Below are 22,746 nucleotides of genomic sequence, written 5' to 3'. Positions count from 1 at the left end.
AACCACTCAACTGAAGCAGGGCACAACCACATTTAACCAACAAAAAAGGGTAGAAGGTTGGTGGTACTTGCACAGCTAACGCTGGTTATCCATAACCAGCAAACCAATTTGACTGTTTGCTCGCTGGCACTGATTCTGTGCCTAGTTTTGTTAGATAAAGTAGGCTCAGTTCTGATTTTTTTCTGAGTGTTTCCAACCATAGTAATTTGACTAGTGGGTATTTAATTTTGCATTTGACCAAATTTGATTAGCGGTTTGGAACTTCCCTAGTTCTGATGCAGCTTTTTCTGTCTTTAAGCCAAACTTGAGTATTAGCTAGGACTGGGTATTTCCCTAAAGGCCTCATGATACATGTTGATCTAGGGTAGTAAACATGATGGAATTAACTTGTTCTACGCTGAATTCACCACAGGAGCTTGTCAAGGTCTGAACTCTGAAGCAGCAAAGCAGCCCCAGACCATCACACTGCCACCACCATGTTTGACTGTTGACATGATGTTCTTTTTATCAAATGCTGTGTTATTTTTACGCCAGATGTAACAGGGCACACACTTTAAAAAAAGTTCAACTTTTGTCTCGTCAGTCCACGGAATGTTTCTCCAAAAGTCTTGGGGATCATTAAGATGTTTCTTGGCAAATGTGAGACAAGCCTTTATGTTCTTTTTTGTCAGCAGTGGTTTTGGCCTTGGAACGCTCCCATGGATGCCATTTTTGCCCAGTGTATTTCTTATGGTTGATTCATGAACACTGACCCTTACTGAGGCCAGTGAGGCCTGCACTTCTTCATTTTTGGTTCTTTTGTGACCTCTTGGATGAGTTCTCGTTGGACTCTTGGAGTAATTTTGGTTGGCCGTCCACTCTTGGGAAGGTTCACCACTGGTCCCAGTTTTCTCCATTTGTGGATAATGGCTCTGACCATGGTTGGCTTGAGTCCCAAAGCCTTGGAAATGGCTTTGTAAGACTTTCGAGATTGATAGATTTCAATGACTTTGTTTCTCGTTTTGTTATTGAATTTCTTTGGATCGTGGCATGATGCATTTCTTTTTGAGATCTTGTAGCCTACTTCACTTTGTCTGACAGGTTCTGTTTCAGTGATTTCTTGATTCAATAGGTCTGGCAGTAATCAGGCCTGGGTGTGGCCAGTGAAATTGAAGTCAACTTTCCAAGAACTGTAGTTAATCACAATTAACTCATGATTTAACGGATTACTTTTTTACATAGGGCTAGATCGGTTTGGATTTTTTTTCTCCCTTAATGAATAAAATCATCATTTAGACACTGCATTTTCTATTTACTCTGGGTTTTTTGTGAGATATTAAAATTGGTTTGATTAACCGGAACGTTTAAGTGTGATAAATATGCAAAAAACTCAGGAATCAGAAAGAGGGAGATACTTTTTCACGGCACTGTAGGTCGGACCAACAGACCGTCAGCTAAAGACTTTTTCTTGGTTCATACTTATTCCTTAAACTTAGAGATATAACATTTATTTATATATACTTTTTTATTCCAGGTTATTTAACTATAAAATTAAAATTCCTTGTCTTAATATTTTGAGTTGAAGATGGCTAATTGCTGGCATTTTGTTAGCTTTAGCAGTGCACTGCTGTTTTGCTAACATTGCGGGGTTAGAGGTTCTTCTGTTCTGCTCTTAAAAAGTACTAGTTTCTATCAGAGATAAAACATTTAACTATATATAATTGGTTATTTATTTTAGGTTATTTTAATGTAAAATTAAAATATCTTGTCTTACTATTTTTAGTTGAAGATGGCTAATTGCTGGCATATTGCTGTTAGCAGATATAAAATTTATCTAAGTATATATATATACGGGTTATTTTAGGTTGTTTTACTGTAAAATAAAAACATATAGTTATAATATCTGTGGTAGAGGACAGCTTATTGCTAGCATTTTGCTAGCTTCGATCTGTTAGCAGTGCACTGCTGTTGTTTTGCTGACTTTGCAGTTAGTTAGTTAGAAGTTCTTCTTTGTTGCCCCCAAAAAATTAGTAGTTTCTTTAAGAGATCAAAATCTGAGTATATATACCAGTTTATTTCAGGTTATTTTACTGTAAAATTAAAATATCTAGTCTTAATATTTGTGGTAGAAGACAGCTAATTGCTGGCATTTTGCTAGCTTTGATCTGTTAGCAACGCACTGGTGTTGTTTTGCTAACTAGTCTTCTGTTCTGCTCTTAAGAAGATGCAAGTTTCTGTCATAGTTTTATGCTATTTTTAGGAAAACAAAGAAAAGTTGACTTTATTGCTGGCTAATAATGGTGTTGCTAGCATAACTGATGCATTTTAGGCTGTATTGACAGCACTTCTTCTGCTCACATTACTATCCAAATATCTCCTTGAGGTTACCCAACAACTAGACAGGGGCTCATCATAAGTCACAAGCCTTGTCCACTTCTCCCCTCCCTCTTTTGTTGCTTCTAGCGTTGGGTTTCTCCTGTAAATCAGCCTCTCTGACAGTGACAAAAGACTGCGGCTGGCTGCTGTGTAAACTCTCACACTGCATCGGTCGGGGTTTTCTTTTGGTATGTGATGTATAGTTTCTGCTCATAGATGAAATGAGGCCACACAGACACATGCAAGAACGAGGTGTGTACATGGCGAGTTCTGTAAGGGAAAAGTGGGCCGCGGGGTCACGGCCAAGTGCTGCCTAAACCTGCTGGTGTGAAAATAGCTTGAACGCACTCACACTGTACACAGTCAGGATTCCTGTCTGTAATAACCCTCCTCTGGCATGTGAAGCTCATACAGTTTCACGTCTTCAGTGTCTTCTTGTTGATTGAAACCCCCTCCACGGCTGTATTGTTGACCTCACACTCTACTGTCACTACTCCACAGTCCAGTATCTGTCCCAACACTTATCCCAGAGGAGAGGAAGGAATTCACAGCCTGTAGATGACGAGCAGGTCAAAGCTGAGCCCGGAGATGCTACTTTTCTTGTTCACATAGTTTCCAAAGGAGAGGACCACTCCTTCAATATGATACCTGTCGGTCTCTGTAGAGGGGAAAGAGTTCTGGCGGCTTGGATTTAAGTTATGGTTTATGCCTATAGTGGAAAAACAACACCATAAACGTCCTCGTTGCCATTCTGAGCCTGGGAAACTCTTCTAAAGCCGCCCAGGGAGCCGTCCAGTATCTCACAGCACCCCCCTCCTCCTACTCCAGCCAGGGGTAATTACACAAACACGAGCCAGCTGCCGTGTGGAGCGATATTAGAATCCCAAGTTATTTATTCAGCTGAGTCCAGTAAGACCCTTTCGGCTAGCGAGTACAGTATCAGGCTCGAGGGCGGCTATTTGTTCAGCTATTAGAAGTCAGTCGAGTGTGTAAAGGCTTAACCTCGACGAAACTGGGCTGAGGTGAGGCCAACAATCATCACTCGCCTGGAAGACTGCCCTGCAGGTCAGGAGATGTTGCCGGTGTAAAGAAAATAAACCCATAGTCAAAATTTGAATAAGGATAAGCTTTATAGACACAAACTCTGAGAAAAGCTTTCATGATGTTGAAATATGCTTATTTTTTTCCTTGTTTATTTGGAGATAAATTACATTTTTGTGCATTTCTTACTGCAAATTAAGAAAAAAAGAAGCTGAAAATGTAAACCTGTAACCTGAGAAACTTACCTGCTTTGAATCCATCTGTAGTCTCCATCGATAAAGAGACGGTTCGTCAAATTTTGTGTGAACATTTGAACATGACAAAAGTGTGTGCCAAAGTTTTTCCAAAACTTCTGACTCCTGATCAGAAGGAAAAGCTAATTTGTGAAGACATTTTGTAACAAATTGAAAGATGCCACATTTTTTTTAGAAGTAGTGATAACATGCAATGAAACTTGGATCTTCAGATATGATCCTGAGACAAAACGGGAGCCACTGCATTGGAGAACACCATCATCACAGAGGATGAAGAAAGCACGACAAAGCAAGTCTAAATTCAAGGCCATGTTGATTCTTTTCTTTGTTGTGTTTTTGGAGTTTGGCTGTATGAGGTACGTATCAGTAGAAGTGTTCTTAGCCTCCCATGATTTCACTAAGCATTGCTCCTTTAAGAAGGACTCACTGGGTTCACTGGCCAGGAAGATAGGCTATACAGCATAACAGATGGGTACAGTTTCTCTGCAGAATTAAATGAGTTTTTGGTAAAACAAAACACTGTTTCCTCGAAAGTACACATTATTGTAAACATTTAAATTATTGTATTTTATACCCAGAAAGCCTTTGTGTTTTTGTAATGCAAAAGCCCATAATCTGTAGCCAAAGCGTGCATTGACAGAGGTTCTAAGGCGACTGTCTGAAGACCTACTGCACAGTGGAAGACCTGAATGCAGCGGTGTGTTAATGGAGAAGAGGAGGACTTTTTAATATAAATTGTATTATAGCATTAGTCTTGTATATCCATTTTTTGGAGCAAACACAGCGCTTTATGGCAGAGTTAGTGCAATGAAGTTTACTGCTGCATTGAACAGCGACAGTGGAGGAAGTAATGCACATCATAAGAGGGTCAATGTTGGTGTCTTAAAAATGCTGTTCAAGTTTGAAGTCAAATTGGAAACCTGTTTGGAATGCAGTTTTTTCTTTTATTCAAGTAAAAATGTTTGGCATCAGAGATTCAATAGTTGTATCACTGCTTGCAGAAATGTTAGCTATTACTTTACCAATATTTTGTCCTGATTTACAGAATATTTGCTCCTCTAACAGCAAGGGTTGGGCACTGAATTCCAATACTAATACGGCAGTAGCTTGTCCCATACCGACCAAGCTGAATTACAACACAAATTTGGATAATTCATTTTGGTTCCACTCCGTAACGATCGGGACAAAGATGCTGAATCTATTTTACATTTTCCACTCAGCTGGCAGTTCAGTTTTGCCCACTATGGACACTACAGGCAACACAGGCTTTATTTCATGGGCCACAGAGCGTAAGCATCCACTACACACTTCCTGTTGACTATAAGGAGTTAGCAAGCAGCTAACTAGTGGGAACGGCAAAAACTTGAACAAACTTCACAGCCCCATTTCAGACATTTACTGGTGGACCAAATACATGCATACTTCTAGCTTACAGTAGTGCAAAAAGACAGGTCAAAGGTCATGTTGGAGATGTGGATTATTGTCATGCCTAGGCCAGTGTGGTCTGATAAAGGTGAATACATGTTAGAGATAATCGCTCTCCTGCAACATCATCTACTCTTGTCAGACAGAACAAGAACTTGCTGGACAGAAAAGGTCAATGACTCCTCACCAGCAGTTTTCCTCACTCTTTTCTTACTTTTTCACAATGAATATAATCTTCCAATCCTCAGAAATTACAAAATAAAGTATTGTCACACTTGATATCAATAAGTAATGTTATAATTTTGATCTCTGGTGCTTGTCGACCTTTCTACAGTACAGTAAATCTCCATGAAATGTAGTTTTCTGTGTTTAAAGCTCCAGAAAAATCACATTTGAAATGCTCAGGAGAACATCTGTTTCTGAATAATTCATTCTAATCTACAGACCTCAATACTTCCAGTTTCTCCTCATGCTGTAAATCTGTTTTCAGTTTTGTGATGTCATTTTTAATGCTCTTTAGCACCACAAAACAAACGCAGCTGATCATTGCTGTTTAAAATTAAGCTCAAGCAAGAATCTAAACCTCAGGACACCAGAACGCCGACTGATATGAGGAGTTTGTGTGTCAGATTATGAACTTAGATTCTCTGTGGAGTGTTTTTACTGGAGATTGTCATCCGGCTGCTCTGACCAATGAGATCTGGATCTCACCAGTGGCTTGCCGGCAGTCCGATTAAACGTTAAGCTGCTCTTAAGCACCGCTCATCTCCCTAATTAGGCGGTAATTATTGTCTTGAGGGTCAGCGGCTGCCTGGTGGCACTGCGTGCAGAGACAGTGTGCTAACAAACTCAGAGAGGAGGGAGGAAGAAGAAGCAAGAAAAAGTCTGAAAATAGTGCCACAAGGTCTTTTTTTCTTGTTCATTTAAAGTCCCAATCCTGCCACTGGATATTTCCTCTGCATAAACAGTTTGCACACATAAACAGCCTGCAATCTTATTCAACTCGACAAGCATGGCCGTGGTTTGTTGTGATGCAGCATCCGTAAAACATCCTCACCGTCTTCTGAATAGGCCTTGAGCAATCTTCTTCGTTGAGTGCTCGCCCTGTGATTGACAGCAGAGAGGCCAGGGGCAACGAGATCCATTTAGTCAATGAGCGCCCATATGTTGAGCACGATGGAGCTGTGGGGCTTTAAATGCATAGTAACCTTTTATAGGGGCCAGTATTGATTGCTGTTGGTTGATACCAGACCATTATCGCAGTCATAGAGGAGGTCAGGGGGTTCATGAACTGAGATTTATCAGCCTTATAGTGAATATATTAGAGAGGAGCAGACTGAGAAATTAGTGAAATCCAGCCTCATTATCTGCTTTTCTACAGTTATTCACCTCTGGGAGGTGAAACACAAGAATGTGCATTGATTGACTGGAAAGACTGTTGGAGCTGAGTCTATTTGTCAGGGGAACCCTGCCTTTCTGCATCTTTATATATTGACTTAAATGTGTTTTTTATGATAGTTTATTTCATTTTCTAAGTTATTTTATTGGGCTGAAATATAAACATTTAATCTTCAAACTTTAAATCTAAGATTATAATTCTTCCTCCTCTCTTTATTGTGTCAAACATCTGGATGTGGCTCGAACTTAAAAGAATGGATTTTGTTTCCTTTGAGCATTTTCTTCAAAAATACTGATATGAAGTGTTTACAGATAGGTAGATAGAGACCCTGCATCTGTCAGAACAGAAATACAGGCTAAAATGTTCAGAATAAAATTCAGTTGAAGTTTTGGTTGAGTAAGGGTTGAAGTAATAGTTAGGAAAACAAATGTTAGAATCCAAACGCCTGACCTGCAAAACCTAATAAAGCGGAGTAAACAGTATGCTTACAGGAAAAAAGCTTGTCACAAAAACATTCTAACATAGCAAACAAAGCTTAGCTCTGGTAGCCATGTAAGCTACATAGATAATATAGATATGTAGCTGACATAACGAAAGCTAAAGCTCACAAAGCTCATGGATATCAATACTAATGCAGCTCCAAAGCTAGCATTAGCATTAGCTAGCTGCCTAGCTATGTTATCTACGTAGCTGCTGTAGCTTCAGCTATGTTTGTTAAAGCTCATGTTGCTAAAACTAATTAAGATACAGTGGCTTATGTAGTTGTGTTATCTATATAGGATAGGTTTGTTAGCTACGAAAGCTATGTGGCTATGTTATCTACGTAGCTTATGTAGCTATTATAGTTATGTTTGCTAAAGCTTATGATGCTAAAGCTCACATTGCTAAAGCTAACAGATACATTGGCTTTATACTGGCAAATTGTGGCACAGGGATGCAGTGATGCATCAGTTTATTGTTAGTATTATTTGATTTCGGCCTTGTTGACAGATTTTGGCTCATCTGCAGATAATGCAGCAATTCACTGATGTCAGCAGCCGATTTAAATGTAATGTAATGTGTCAATTTATTGCTGGCAAACCAGAATTCAGAGAAGAGGTTTTCTGTTAAGGAGAAGAAGTCACCTGTAAGACAAAGTTTGAATTTATTTCATGGCCAAACATGCGGGAGTTTTACACCTAAAGGAAATTAAAAACTCTGATGTCTAAGTTAGCAATCTGCTATATCATTATGTTATTTCGTATTTTGTCAGTTTCTGCCCTGATGATAACAATCAGTGCATTACCAGTAAAGATGACGACTGAGAGAATGTAATAAGGTAATCCTCATAAAAAATAAACCCAGGGTAAATAGCTTTGATGGGTATAAAGCCTCTTAATGGAGCAGAAGAGGAATGAACTCCAGGTTCACAGAAAATTCCCAGAAATCTTTGGAATATTTGGCAGTGTTACATGTTTATGGATAAAGATAAAGAAGAAATCGCTCCAAAAGGTTGCGTGAAAGCTTAAATTCAATTGTATATGTAATTCAGGCTCGATATTAGAGGATGAGTGACTATGCAGACAGGCCAAAATCTGGCCGGCCTTTAGTGACAATGCTCAAATGGTATATATAGTCACCAGAGCAAGCTTCTAAAAGGACTGAGTTCAATATTCAATTTGGAAAATGCATGCAGTCGGAAACTTATCTGAAATGTTTTAAAACCAAATACTCTTTTCCTCAAAGAAAGCCCACTTAGTTATTTGGACCTAAAGCCCCTTAGTAATACTGTTAACTCTGTGGGCGCTCAGCCTGTGCTAATGTGATATTACTGAGACAGTTTGTCCACAAACTCTGAGCCAGACTCACCAGAACAAGTCCAACATGGCTGCTTGTTCATTGGAATCGCTAAGCTGATTTAGCCTAAGAATACTTTCATGGAGATTTTTTGCGCGTCTCTTCAAGGGACGGCAGACCTCGAATGCGTCACAGATAATTTCATGTTCTTTTGTGTTTGTGCATGTTTGTGTGAGTGCTCTTCTGGATAACACAAACCACATGTGAAATGAACCTCGGGCAGGATCCAGTGTTCGGGAAGCATTGTGTCCCTGAGTGTGGGCCCAGATATGGGGGGGATTACAGATGGTAGAGATGGATGAAGAGATAGGATGTGGAGGAATAAAAAAGGAGGGAAACTGGTACACATGGGAACCAGAGATTAGAGCGAGTGATTTTAAAGCTGGGTGGCTTGCTGTGTTTTCTTCCTCACATACATGTTTGGACAAAATGCACACAGCTGTCTCCCATCTATCCGCACTGGTAACCCGGTATGGCAGCAGGGATTGTGGGTAAAGCGGGGGCACTGTAGCTGAGATAGGGGGCTGAAAATGGGGGTTTAGAGTAGAAGTTTCTGAGCAGAGTTGTGGTATTATAGCACAGCTCAGCATGCTGGGGCAGTGAGGTCAGAAACTTGAAACAGGACCGAGTGGGGGCCAGTGGGTTCATGTCGGAGTAGTTTCACTGATTTACAAGCTGCATTAGCAAACTAAGAAGCTGGATTTATTATCAAACTTGGTTTAAATCTCAGTCATTCAGTCGTTTTTTTACTTGAGCTGAACTTTCTAGCAGGGATGTGATTCTTCCATTTCCTTCAGATTTTCCAGGTGTTTACATGTCAGTCTAAGCACATCTTATGTAGGATTACCATTTAAGATCAGTAGCATATCTACCACTCATGTTTGTGGTGCAAGAAGCATTACTAAGCTCTGCCAGTGACCAAAATACAGAAAGTTAGCTGCTGAGTTGTTCATGTAACTTTAATTCATCATTGAAAATATAGATTTTTTTCCCATTATTTTTATGAGTGCCAGGTTGTAGTGCCTGTAAGTAGGTCTAGTGTATCTTAGAGTTTTTTGCTAGCTGCCTATAAATTACAAAAGAAGAAGAAAGTGTTGGTGCCAGACAATTTAACTGTAGCATGACAGGTTCTAGTAAAGCTAAGAAACTCTCCTAGCATCTCGTAATATATAAAAAAAGATCCATTTTAGTTAGTTTTGCAAAGTAAAATAGATCTTTTCTTGGGTTAAATTTACTGCAATGCTAAATCTGTACGCTCATAATGACAATTTCAGTTATATGCTAGCATTAAGCTAACAAACAAAGATGTACATCCTTTTCCATTCCTAAAGAAATTAGTCACTAGCTAAAAATTCTAATTTTATAAATGTTATTGTCGGTGAATTTAGAATAGTAATTTAGCTCAAAATTCCACCTCTATTAAATTAAAACCCTTTAATGCTGCTGGTTAGATCCTTTTTTGCAACTAGTTGCTTTTTTGGTTGTAGTTTATCCTTTTTCTTTTTTTTCTTTAATTCGTGATTATTTGAACAAAGCATACATACTCAGATCAGCAACAACATAAAACACTGAACAAGAGCACAGAAAACAAAATAACAAAACAAACGTTATTATGGCCCCCGTGTTGAATAATATGTGATGTGGTAAGGAGTCCTGGGTTATAGGCTATATGTTATTAAGATACTGTAAACATGAGAAGCTTGGGGTGTAGCGTGTCGTATGACCATTTTTTAAATGGAAATAAATTAGTACCTAGATTGTTTAGGGTTATACTCGCATATAAATACTCAACCAAAGTGACAAGTAACCACGTGAAGCACGATATTAATCTGTAAAGAGATGCAAGGACTGGTGGAGCTAGCTGCTAACTTTAGCCACGCTCTACACAGCATATCTGGCTCACATCATACCTGCTGACACAACGACCCAATAATAAATTTGACTGTTCTCTTAGTATTTTTCTCCTTCTAGACTTGTTGGTGAAACGCAGCTTAAATGGCCTTGGGGAAATAGACGCCAGGGAACATCCTCAGTCTGTAAAGTGTGTATATGTAGGGTATCTTTCTGGCTTTTATATCTTTTGACAGTTGGCTTGTTTAGATACTAAAAGGATTGAGATTCATGGTGACACAGCAACAAAAATGAATGTCCCAGGAACTTAAAATTTGGCAATATTTACTTTTAATCCAGCCAAAATTGAAAGCACACTCCTGTTTTTGGTCTAAATTACACAGACAAGTTGACAGCATATTTCCATTATTTAGACTGTGTCAACTTCTTCTGCTGTAAGAGAAGTTTAGCATTTTTACAAGATGACAAACAGACTTGAGAAACATCAATATTTACAGACTCAAATCTTCATAGACCTCTGTGGCTCTTTCTCTTAATGGCTTTGAGTTAAGAATGACTGTAGTTTCTTTCACTTTCCTGCCTTTTGGTACTACTAATCATTAAAATAGCAGATGAACACATGGTGTCAAAAAGTATAAAAACATAAAAATATCAATTTCATTATTTAATTTGAAATGAAAGCAGGTGTAGACACAATGCTTAGACTTTGTTCTGGTGCCCCTAAGATTTTGTAATAGATCTCAGAACAGCATCCCCCCCTCTCCAGTGGCAAAGTGCTTCAATAACAATACCCCCCTCTCCTGGTCTGGCTGTGATTGTGAGCTGATACATCCGCAGGCTCTCAAGACCACTATGGAAGACCTACTTCCTTCAGATTTGTATGACAACCATAACAATAATCATCCTGTCACTCAGGAAGGAGCTGTCAATATCCCAGCAGGCATCTGGTAGCCCCCTGGGTGAATATGAAAGCCCTATAGCCCCTGAAAAACACACTTCCCTTTTAGAGAGGAGGCACTGCGCCATCTCAGGAGCAGAATGCAACAAAATGAAACCCTCATTTTTTAGAAAATTGTGTTAGATCTTAGCTTCATTTTGTGCAGTCAATGCCGTCAACCTCTAAATTGCAAATATGTGCATGAATAGACAGCAGTGTTGCTCGCTGTCCTCATGTGAAGGACTGAAAGTTTCATGTGTGGTTGGAGCAAAGCAGAGTAAACAACTGGTGCGTGAATAAGCCAGTGTAAGTTGTTTTTCAGATGGCTAAAAACAGACTGAAAGGAATAAGTTCATTTACCTTGTGTGAACTCTACAACCCAAACTTAAAGGTTGAATCAAGGTTGGGTGGTTGTTTTTCTCCATGCATCACCCGTATTCAACCAGCAATGCCAACGCTTTATTACCTCCAGGTGTCTCTCTGCTTTCATGTGCATCCACCGTTTTCATCTCCTGCTATGGGCCATTTTCAGTGCAGGTTTTTCTGAGGGCTCATTATGCTGTATAGGGGCTGTTCCTGCTGCACGGAAGTTGACCGCCTGATAACCTTTTTATGCAAAGTGGGGAAGGGAAATGTAGCACTACCACAAACGTAACCCCTGGCGGAAAGGCATGGGTGATCTATAATTCATAAGTCTCCATGTTGGATCAACCTTGACTTTATGTAATCACGGGGAAAGGTCTGCGACGTTCCATACAGCTAAATCAATCTAGACCCTGTCTGAGCTGGTGAAAACCTTTGAAAGGGTCTCAGCGCTCTGAGAGATCAGAGTAAATGTGAGCAGCCTGGGATGAAGGGTGTTTGTAGAGGAGCTGTTGAGGGCAGATCAGAGGTTTAAGGCTGCGCTGTACTCAAAACAAACACCACTTGTACTCTACTGAAGATGTTTTGATAGACCCTTGTAAAAGGAGGAGACACTCTGTGCTACGGGTTGGGAGAAAAAAATCGCTTCAGCATAGTATCTCGATATTTTGTCTGGTGATATATCGTATTGTCTCGTCCACCAAGTATCGAAGGAAAATTAGGAATGCAAGCAGGGCAGGAGTGAGATGGACATGACACATTAGATCTGCAAAAAGTGCAACATACAATAGTAAAGTGCAGAAATACAACAAACATTAGGGCAAGGCTAATTCTAAAATAGCCAAACAGTTGAAAAAAAGGTATAGATATATACCATTTTTCTATATATATATTTTTTTTTATATCGTAATATATGGTATCACAATACACACTGTATTGCAAAATGTTTAAAATCGCAATAATATCAAATTGTGACCCAAGTATCGCGATAATCATGGGGCCACTAGTGATTCCCACCCCTGCTCTGCACTGCTATCTGGATTCATTTAAACCAGTAACATTTAAACATGTAGACGTTTTTACTACCATACCTACCCTACCACATGACCATCCCTGCCCTAACAGTATCGCCTCCTTCACCAAACCCACACTACATACATGCATGCTTCATGTAGTGACAGTGCTATACTGCATGACACAACATACTCCTAAAATTCAACTATTCCCGGTGAAAAGTAGATAATAGGACAGAAAAAATCTGAGTAGAGAGCTTAGGGAAGCAGAGATGAGGTTGTTGCTCTACCTTCCTCGACTCCCTCTTTTTCAAGAGAGAAGGGGATAAACGGTTTTCTCTTACCTTTATTTTAGTCTCCAACTGGCTTTAAGCCTCATCCAAATCCACTGATATCCTCTTTGCTGTCTTTCACAAACTCCCTGTCCCTTTTCTCCCAGCTCTCTATGAAACTGCTGACCTTGCTATAAACCTTCTACATCCCACTTCTGCTGCATAAACCCTAACTTTCCTAACATCCCTAACTAGCCCAGAATCTCATCCCATCTCTCTCATTTTTGTACTTCTACATCATGGTATTGGTATTCTGGCAAATTTAATCCCCACTGGTTGCAAGTAAATCAGGAGATTTGTTTTTTCCACTATAAAGTGATCCAGATTGAGGCTCTGAGTAGCTTGTAGTTCATTGTCAAACTGAGACTCAAGAGAAACACATGAACAACTCCAAGATGTTCCCAGATGCATTTCTACATATTCATATATTTTATAAAACCATGAAAGATGATGATTGCTGTTTGGTTCCAGGATTATTTTGACACCAAAATATGCAACATCAGGAGCCTTTACACATTTAGATTAGAACATTTTCTAAAGATATGTCAGATCAGCTGATTCCTTTAAAGAAAAAAAATAGATGAATTACTATTTATTATACTATATGACTATATGATGAAATGCCTCTCTGTTTGCCTCAAAAGTCAGAAATGTCTGACCACAAAATAGATACTTCACTGGAGGATGATAGGCTTTGAAAAAAAACACAATGTCCCAGACTTCTGTACAGTATAGTCCAGAGTATAAACCTCCTAAGACTGTATATGAGGACGTTGCATGTTGGTTTTGCTATTCCAGTTTTTGAGAAAATTCCAGAATTTTCTGGAATTTCCATTGAAGTTTGAGTAGTTTGCTTTAAATGGTAGGGGTACTTGCTGTGAAATTCTCATAAAACTCAATATATATCCTGATATTTTGGGGAAATTTCGTCTTACAATTTTCAAGTATTGTCATTGAAATTTTGGGGCTATGTTTACATATTTTGGTAGTTTCATTGGAAGTTGGGGGAAAATGTGCTTTGATTTTTTCATTTTTTTCATGGATGGGAAGTTTTGAATGTTTGGGGAAATTTCTTTGGAAATTTTCACTAATGTTTTGGAAACGTATTTGGAATTTATGGGAATTTGATTTTTTTTTGGGAGGGAGTTTGGAAATGTAACAGTATTTTAATGGGAATTTGGGAAATTTAGTTGTACATTTTTTGGAATCTAGTTGGGAACTGGGGGGAGAGTTGTCCTTTTGCAGTCTTCAAGAATTATTATCGAAATGAATATATTTTGATACTTTTTGGAAATGTCTTTTTAAATTTTCAAGTATTTTCCTTGAAATTTGGGGTATAATTATGTTTGTATATTTTGGTAGAGTTTCACTGAAAGTTGAGGGGTAATTTAATTTATTTATTTTTTTTAGTTCTATTTTTATTTATTTTTTTAATTTTTTTGTTTGTTTGTTTTATTGGAATTTTGGGGGAAAAAACCTGTTTAAATGTTTAGAAAATTCTGTTACAAAAATTTTCAAACCTTTCACTAAAATTTAGGAAGTGTATTTGTAGATTTGGTTTAAAATTTGGGGTAGATTTACTTTGAAATTTTTAAGGTATTTTCATGGAAATTTAGAAAATTTCTGGGAATCTGGTTGGACCTTGTGGTTGTGCTGTCATTTGAAATCTTCAAGAATTTTTAATGTAAATTTCAGGGAATTTTGGGGGGATTTTTTTAACCATTTTTGTGATTTGTTGGGGAGTTTTATTTGTGGATTATAGCGACTTTCAGATGGAATTTGCTTGAGAATTTTCAGGAATGTAAATGAAACCTTTGGGGGAATTTCATCAATTTTTCTGGGAAAATTGAAGAAATATGTATTGATGTAGGATACTATCAAAATATGGTATTTTTTTAAGAGATTTGAGGTATTTTCTTGAAAGAAAAAAATCCTCACAATTCAGATTTTTAGAGAATTTTTGTATGCTTGGCCTTAATTGGTCCATCATCTAATAAGAAAAAAACTCCACTATACCTCTCTCAAAGACTGACTGAAAACCCGAACACCTGACCAAATGGCTGACACAGCCAAAATGCTCTAAAACAGATCTAGTGCTGCATTTTCTGCAGAAATACAATTTGTGGACATCATTTTTGGTAAAAACAAATTGCTGCTCAAAGATGAAGCTGAGGTGTTATGATTATGAGGCTTATCCCAAATCAGCGTGGGAAACTAGAAAATACCAAACAAAATCTCAGGCCTCGGGGGGGTTAATGTAAAAGAGAACATTTCCGCCCTGAATGGCAGAGCTATAGAAAGTGGTAGTGCCTTTAGAGATAAGACTTCAACATTTTTCTACACTCTGCGACCCAGAAAACAGCAAATCTGCTGTGCAAAATGAATAAAAATGTGTTTAACAGAGTGTTCACTGCTTCCCACAATGCATCATCACCCTTACAACACAATCTCACAGCCTCTACTGGTGAGCAAAAAGGAGAACGTCGACTACAGGGAGCCACTGCCACATTTTAATGTTGCAATATTTCCATTGTGATTGTTCACAACAGCATGATCCATCTAAATTACAAATGTACGACTTGACTGTGCTGGAAAGCACTGAAATTTGATAGAAACTCCTGGCTAAAGTCTTGTGGGGTTACAAAGCAGCAGCCTCCACAGTTCAATAACAGAACTAAAGTTTTTAAATCAAATTTGCATCCCTTCAATCAATGCTCCTTAAAAAGTTTTTTCTTAAAGCCTTTTCTTCCTCTCTTAAATGGCTTTCTGATATCTCTTTGCAATTTCCTGCAGTCCCAAATTCCCTCAGCCCCTACTAAAAAATTCCCCAAACCATCCCTTCCTGTTGTAAATCTAAATCGAGGAGGCAAACAGAGCTCCTCGCACACAGTGTACATGAAACTGCCATGCATGGCCTTGAGTGAGTCATCTAATGTAGGAGGGGGAGTGCCTTTAGTCTCACACAGCCACTAAGCCACAGCCTCCACTACTTTCAACAAAATATCTATTCTGAGGCACTTTCAAGTTTGTAGCAATCCTCCAATTTTAGGTTGTAAAAAAGGAGACTTCTCTGTTTTGTTTCTTGGAAGTTCAGCTTACATGGCGTGCTGTGCATGCATATGGTTGTCATTGTTGGATTTGCAGAAAAAGCAGGGGGAAAGGAAAAACAAATGTATGCATAACTTTGCAGGAAGGGCGTACTGTGATTATCCCAATTTGGCAAAAATCTTCACTAACAGCAGAATAACACATGAAAATGTGTCAGTCAGTTACTTGTCAGTGTCCATCAGGGCTTTAATTTGCCAGATGTGGAGGTCTAATAGGACAGGTGCTGCCTCAAAGAACATCCTGTTCCACTGAAAGGAAAAGGGGAGCCTCCTCATGAAGGTTTGTTTCATCAGCCTTGTCATGGCGTTGATTGGTAATGCAGTTATCATGCTTTGACATATCCAGTATAGCAGTTTGAAAGAGAATCCCTAGAAATGTAGTACATAGAAGAAGGAGGAACATTTAAGGGTGGGTTCATCACAGAAGAATGACTCATGCATTGGTATTTCTTTAATCCTGGGATTTCTAGTAAACAGATGTGAGGTCCCTTGTTGCTGGAATTAAAGGATCTCAGAGGTAAATCTTTAATCTATTCAAAGGTGGTGTCGATAGCAGCGGACAATGTGGTGCACAGCTTGATAGAATTACAGTAATTTTCTGGGGCAATGGGCACGTTTCCTGCTTCAGATTTGAGAACAATACGTCGACTTTAAATGCCAAACAAGCAGTCAAACATTGCTAAGTGGTTGAGTAAGTCCCCTGCCTTTATATGGCCCCTACAAGCCCAGGATCAAATCTCACCAAGGGCTTTCCCTCCTGTGTTTCCTCGCCTCACTAATTCACTACCGACTGAATACAGAATACCTAACACAAAGGGTGAATGGACTGCCTGTACTACCACTGAAAGACACTAGATTTTAATAGCTTACAAAAGCAGTTTATTGTCAGTAGACCAGCTCTAGAAGTGTCCCTTGAAGAGCTTTTTCTCTTTGGTATCTAACCATCTTTGAGCATTGCTTGCTTTGTTTTTTTCAAGAGGATTCACTTGTCAAGTGCTTTCCAAGTAGGTTTTTCCACAACAGTTGTTTTTTGCAGTCATCATTCTTGCGCAGGGCTTCAGATGTCAGCAGTTTCATTTTTCCACACTGGTATGTGTGCATGCATTGTGACATCTGTGTGATTGACTAATGAGACCCCAGGTATGGCCTGGAGGTACAGTAAGCAGGTCTCACAAGCACCTGCATGCTCTGTTTGAGCTCAGATCTGGTTTAAAAATCAGTGAAAAGCTCAATATCAGCAGAACGTACATAATAAAGGCACCATGCCCTCTTCTAATTGGTAAATAGTGGTTTCACCTGGTGTTCTCTTTGTTCACAGATGCATGAAGGTCATAGCGGTTCTTTGCTGCAGACCTGTGCTGTTCATAAATCCTCCCCTCTAACACTTTAATTACATGTCTTTGTTTTCCTGTCCTCCACTTGATCCTTTTTCACTCTAACAACCTTTTAATCTCTGTTCATCTCTTTTCTGTTTTAAAGGTAAGAACCCGACTGACAACGGTGCTGCAGGGGACTATGGAGTGCCAAATCCTGGACCTGCTTTCAAAGAGGTGTGGCAGGTGAAGGTGTGGCCCAAAGGCCTGGGCCAGGCCAAGAACTTGGTGGGCATCTACCGCCTTTGTCTGACTGAAAAAACGGTGAACTTTGTCAAGCTTAACTCAGATGCTGCAGCCGTGGTGCTGCAGCTGATGAACGTCCGACGCTGTGGCCATTCAGAGAACTTTTTCTTTGTTGAGGTGGGACGCTCTGCTGTGACAGGCCCAGGCGAATTCTGGATGCAGGTGAGCCTGTGATATACAGCCCCCTTTATGCTGACAGTTTCACCCTCAAGACCCAACTCCACATAGACCCTATAATCATCCAAGTCAGAGACAGTCACACTTTAAAGTCATACAGCCAAGTTTATGTTCCAAGCCACGGTTTGCAAATGTAGTTAAATCCATGCCTGAGGTGGCCCTAGATTTAAGACGAAATGCAAACAAGCAACTGAGTAATTTAATTGAAAGATATAAACTCCAATTCCAGAAAAGTTGGGATATTGTGTAAAATGTGAATGTCAACAGGATACAGAGATTTGTGAATCCTTTTCAACCTATATTCAATTACTCTTTTTACAAAGATTATGTTATTGTCTTTTTTTTTTAATATGCACATTTTGAATTTGATGTCTCCTACACGTGTTGACTGCTTTGTTATATAGGTTTTTCTTTTCTGCGGACTGAAGACACTTATTGCTGAAGTGTTAAAGTAAATTCTTCCCCATTCTTATTTGCTTGTTTGCTGGGTTTCCACTATCATATTTGCGCTTTATAATAATCCATACATTTCTAAATGGAGTCAGCTGTATTCTCTCTAAGAAGGAATTGTAAATTATCCAACAAATAACTAAATCCAATGACTGTTTCACTCAGCTAGTACTGAAGATCTTATCTTACTTCCTCTCTGCCTTTTCTCTGCCTTATTTGTAGGTTTCTAGAGTTTTTTAAACATGTTTAAATCTGCTATAGATACTATTTTTCTTCCCTGGAAAGTGACATGTCTGATGGAGGCTTAGTCTTCTCAGTCACACACTCCGCCGAGGTTTTGTCACTTCAAATGAACTACTAATAAGCAGATACTTCATGGACATTAGGTGTAAAGGAATAAAAGCAAAGAACAAAGTTCTGTGTTTTACCTGAAAATTTTCAGTTCAGAGCGTTTATCTATGTCACTAACTCTGGAGTTGTGCATGTACAGGTTCAGTGTTATGCTAGCTATGAAAATTCAATGTTGGTTGGGCAAATAAGACGATTGCGTTAAAGATTAGACAATGACGGAGCACCATCGTCTACGAAATTATAGGGAAACATATTTATTGCTTTCATTCAGCAATAAAGTTTTACAGTCTTGCTCCTCATGTGCAGAGATTTCTCCAGATTTTTTGATATTATGGACTATAAATAATAAAATGGCTGGTAAAATCTCTAAATTCATTCAAATTGCACAATAAGTAACAAGTAGTCTTTTCCAAAGTGGAGAACCTTACACCATTGTTAACCCTGAACAGCTGAGCCCTTTAGGAGTGCTCCATTTACACTGATTCATGGCACCATTACCTGATAGAAATAAATGTTGTCACCTGTGGAATGTTCCCTGTGTTTCTTTAGCATTCCACAACTTGCCTGTCTTTTCCCGCTCCTGTCCCAACTTTTTTGGCATGTGTTACAGGCACTACATTTAGGATGTGTGTGTATTTCAAACAAAAAATGTATCAGTTTGAACTCTAAATATCTTGTTTCTGTAATGCAGTCAGTTCAGTAAAGGTTTAAAAGGATTTTCAAATCACTGTACAGTAAATTTTTAATTAAACAACTCTGTCTGTGTTTTAGTTTAAAATTCAGTATAAATTCCCTAATGCAGGTTGTTTAACTACCAGAATTGTGATTTAAGTTTATTGTTTTGGCTTTCTGTGTCAAATTTTAGGTTGATGACTCAGTGGTGGCCCAGAACATGCATGAAACCTTGCTAGAAGCCATGAAGGCCCTGAGTGAGGAGTTCCGACAGCGTAGCAAGTCACAGTCTAATTCCGGTCCTGGAGGAGGTGCTACTGCATCTAACCCCATCAGTGTTCCCTCACGCCGCCACCACCCAAACCCTCCTCCCAGCCAGGTAGGCTTCTCCAGGCGGCCCAGAACTGAGCCTCCAGGAGGAGCTAATGGGGCGGCAGGGGCCACTAGTGCCAATGCTTCTCCCACCCCGAGGCATAGCTTTCCCAGGTCTCGCACTGCCAGTGATGGGGGAAAAGGTGAGGATGGGTTGGCAGGGACCACACCGCTTCAAGGCCCGAACTCCAGCCCCTCGACTAATGGGTCTTGCTCTACCACCCCAATCCTCAGGTCAAAATCAGTTCGCTCAGCCAGTACTACAGCTGCTAAAACTCCTCTTGGGTTGATGCGTTCCATCTCTACACCAGCACCCTCTCCAGCCCCAAGCCTCTCTTCTAGCTCTGGACATGGCTCAGAGTTTGGGGGGGTAACATCATCTGCAAGCGCTGGTCCATCTGGTGCCTACAGTCGTGTCCTCTCCCATCGTGCGTCTGTCTCAGGCTCCCCAAGTGACTATGGCTCCTCAGATGAATATGGCTCAAGTCCTGGAGATCACACGCTCCTACCCTCACCAAGTCTCCCAGGAAGCTCTGTGGGTAGCACTGGCAGCCAGTCCCTCGGGGAGGAGGGGGCTAACTATATCCTCATGGGGCAACGTAGTGGTGGTGGTGGCAGCAGTAATCAAGGCAGCTTGACATCAAGTTCCCTGCCAGCACCAGGAACACCTTCTTACGGCTCGCAGCCCCAATCCAGGAGAGTCCTGCGCCGCTCCTCCAGTCGTGAATGTGAAGCTGAACGTAGGCTCCTAAGCAAGCGGGCCTCGTTACCTCCTATGGCTCTGGAGAGGCTGGCCCCACGTCAGCGCAGAGCAGAAGAGCCGGCAGATGAAGATTCAGCTGACTATGCCATTATGTCGAGGAGCACTAGTCGAGAGTCCTTTACGTCCACTTCTTCATCTTTGCAGAGGGAACCTATCTTAAGTGCTGGGTCAGCTGTGGGAGGAGGAGGGTATTTGGATGTGGCAGGTGAGTTTAGAAGTGAAGGCGCTGGAGGAACAAGTGGGACAATAGATGTAGTTGTGGACAATGGGTACATGTCCATGCTTCCTGGTGTCACCCAGCCTCCAGCATCCCTGTCCCAGTCAGCAGCTGTCTCTGTACCAGACTCAGATTCCAAACCAGGGGATGATTACATGGCTATGACCCCAAACAACAGTGTGTCCCCTCCACAGCACATCCAGCCTCCACCAACTTCTGATGGCTATATGATAATGTCACCAAATAGCAGCTGCTCTCCTGATCAACGTGGAGGTTTGTCTGGAGGAGCTTGGGTAGGCAGTGGTAGTGCAGACAGCAGGGCAGGGAGTGACTATATGAACATGTCTCCAATCAGCGCACGCTCTGTAAATGGCAGCCCCCCACCTCCTGATCATGCAGGTCAGTCAGAGACGAGTTCTCAACAGCAAGCCCCCAAAATGGTGTACTCTTACTATTCCCTTCCTCGGTCTTACAAGCATAATCCCACTTCTGGTCACTTTGATGATGGGCCTGGGCGAGGTAGAAGGCCCAATGGGAGTTGTAGTAGGGGAATGGGTGGAGGTAGAACTATAGGAGGACGTCAGGAGCAACCAGCAGCAGGCAATTCTGTGGTTGGACGCCTGTCACTCTCGTCGTCCTCATATTCTTCAAGCTCAGCCAGCAGTGAGAGCCTTGGAGAAACAGAGGATCGAGCCATCCAGGCAGCAAGCCCCATGACTGGGGGAGTTCAGTCCAAAGATGGGACTAAGCCCCAGCAGAAACGAGGATCTGGTGGGTTGTCCAAGCAGGGCAGCCATACTAGAAGCAGACCAGTGAGTCTGTTTGTTGATGTATCCAAGGCTAACACCCTTCCTAGGGTCCGTGAGAACCCCTTGCCCCCAGAGCCTAAGAGTCCCGGGGAGTATGTAAGCATTGAGTTTAAAGGGGAGAAGTGCAGCCAGACTGGGGTTGGCGTAGGGCGTGGCAGGGGTCTGAGGCATGGCTTATCATTGCCACAAGGCTCAAGCAACAAGCATCCTCAACATAGGCCAACTTCTTGTTTAGGAAACTTCATCCCCTTATCTGGTAGTCCCTCTGCACCCATCACTCCCCCAGCTGCCTCTGAGTATGTCAACATGGACTTAGGTCCTTCTCCATCCCCTTCACCCCTTACCCCACTGGTTTTCCCTTCTTTTCACACGCCTCCAACACCTCCAACTCTTGCTCACGCTCCTAAAGCCTGCGATGAGGGTGCTACCAGTCCTCATGAAGAGGGGGCTGAAGTGGCTGAGGCTTCACTTAGGAAAAGCAGAGAAAGCGTCCCATCGGTGACTGAATCTGAGTCGCCAACCTCATGTGGAGACTACACGGAGATGGCCTTCAGTTTGAATAGCAATGCCGTCCCAAGGCCATCATCCAGTGTGTCACCAAAAGCTACTTCCCCCACCAGGACTGAGTCTACTGCCCCTGTGCTGTCACGGGGTCTAGACTTCCCTCTTGCCAAGCCAGGACCCAATCCTGACCATGGGGCTAAAGTAATCCGGGCCGACCCTCAAGGACGTAGACGGCACTGCTCAGAAACCTTCCTTGCTTCACCATCCCTCCCCACCTCTACCTCTACATCCTCTTCCTCCACTGCATCCCTCTTTCCAGAACATGCCCAAGCTGTGGCTCGCCGGCTGGGCTTTGAAAACATGCTGTGGAATAACGGTGCTGTAACTGATAACCCTACTCAGTTTGCCCTTGCTGGACAGGCTCCTCTTTCCGGAAACACTCAAACTTCATCAACAGAGCAAGGACTCAACTATATAGACTTGGACTTGGCCAACAAAGAGACCCCCCATTTGGGCCTGGATGGACCCTCAGGTACTCAAGCAGCCTCTCGCCTCTTCTCTGTACTGGGTGGAGGTTCTGGAGTTGGTGGAGTAAGTCCAGCAGTAAGCAGCAGCAGCTCAAACCTCAACACTTACGCCAGCATCGACTTCTACAAATCAGAGGAGCTACGGACGCACCAGAATGGAAACAAGGAGGGAACAGGTAAGACTTGCTTTATCCATTTATGATATATTTGTTGGACTGGGTCTTCTGGCTGATACCTAGACTTGAGATTCAGTTTAGGTATCAAAACTTGAGAACTCTCCAAAAATGTTTCTGCTAATCTACATATTCTGGAGAACAGTGATTGCTAACCATTTGCTAGCTTTGACTAACATTTTATTTTCAGCTGTATATG

The 22,746-nt window shown here is 41.0% G+C and overlaps 1 protein-coding gene across 1 annotated transcript in view; it reads left to right on the top strand.

Moving 5' to 3' along the window:
• si:ch73-335l21.1 (insulin receptor substrate 1-B) overlaps positions 1-22,746 on the top strand; it is a 68,116-nt gene that overhangs the window by 3,674 nt on the left and 41,696 nt on the right. Inside the window, exons 3-4 of the mRNA XM_041779323.1 lie at positions 17,393-17,694; positions 19,376-22,550. Coding sequence (XP_041635257.1) covers positions 17,393-17,694; positions 19,376-22,550 — 3,477 coding nt within the window. The remainder of the gene's footprint in view (positions 1-17,392; positions 17,695-19,375; positions 22,551-22,746) is intronic.

The sequence above is a fragment of the Cheilinus undulatus genome, linkage group 22, assembly GCF_018320785.1.
Source record: "Cheilinus undulatus linkage group 22, ASM1832078v1, whole genome shotgun sequence".
Taxonomy (NCBI): domain Eukaryota; kingdom Metazoa; phylum Chordata; class Actinopteri; order Labriformes; family Labridae; genus Cheilinus; species Cheilinus undulatus.
This window is presented reverse-complemented; position numbering and strand designations above follow the sequence as displayed.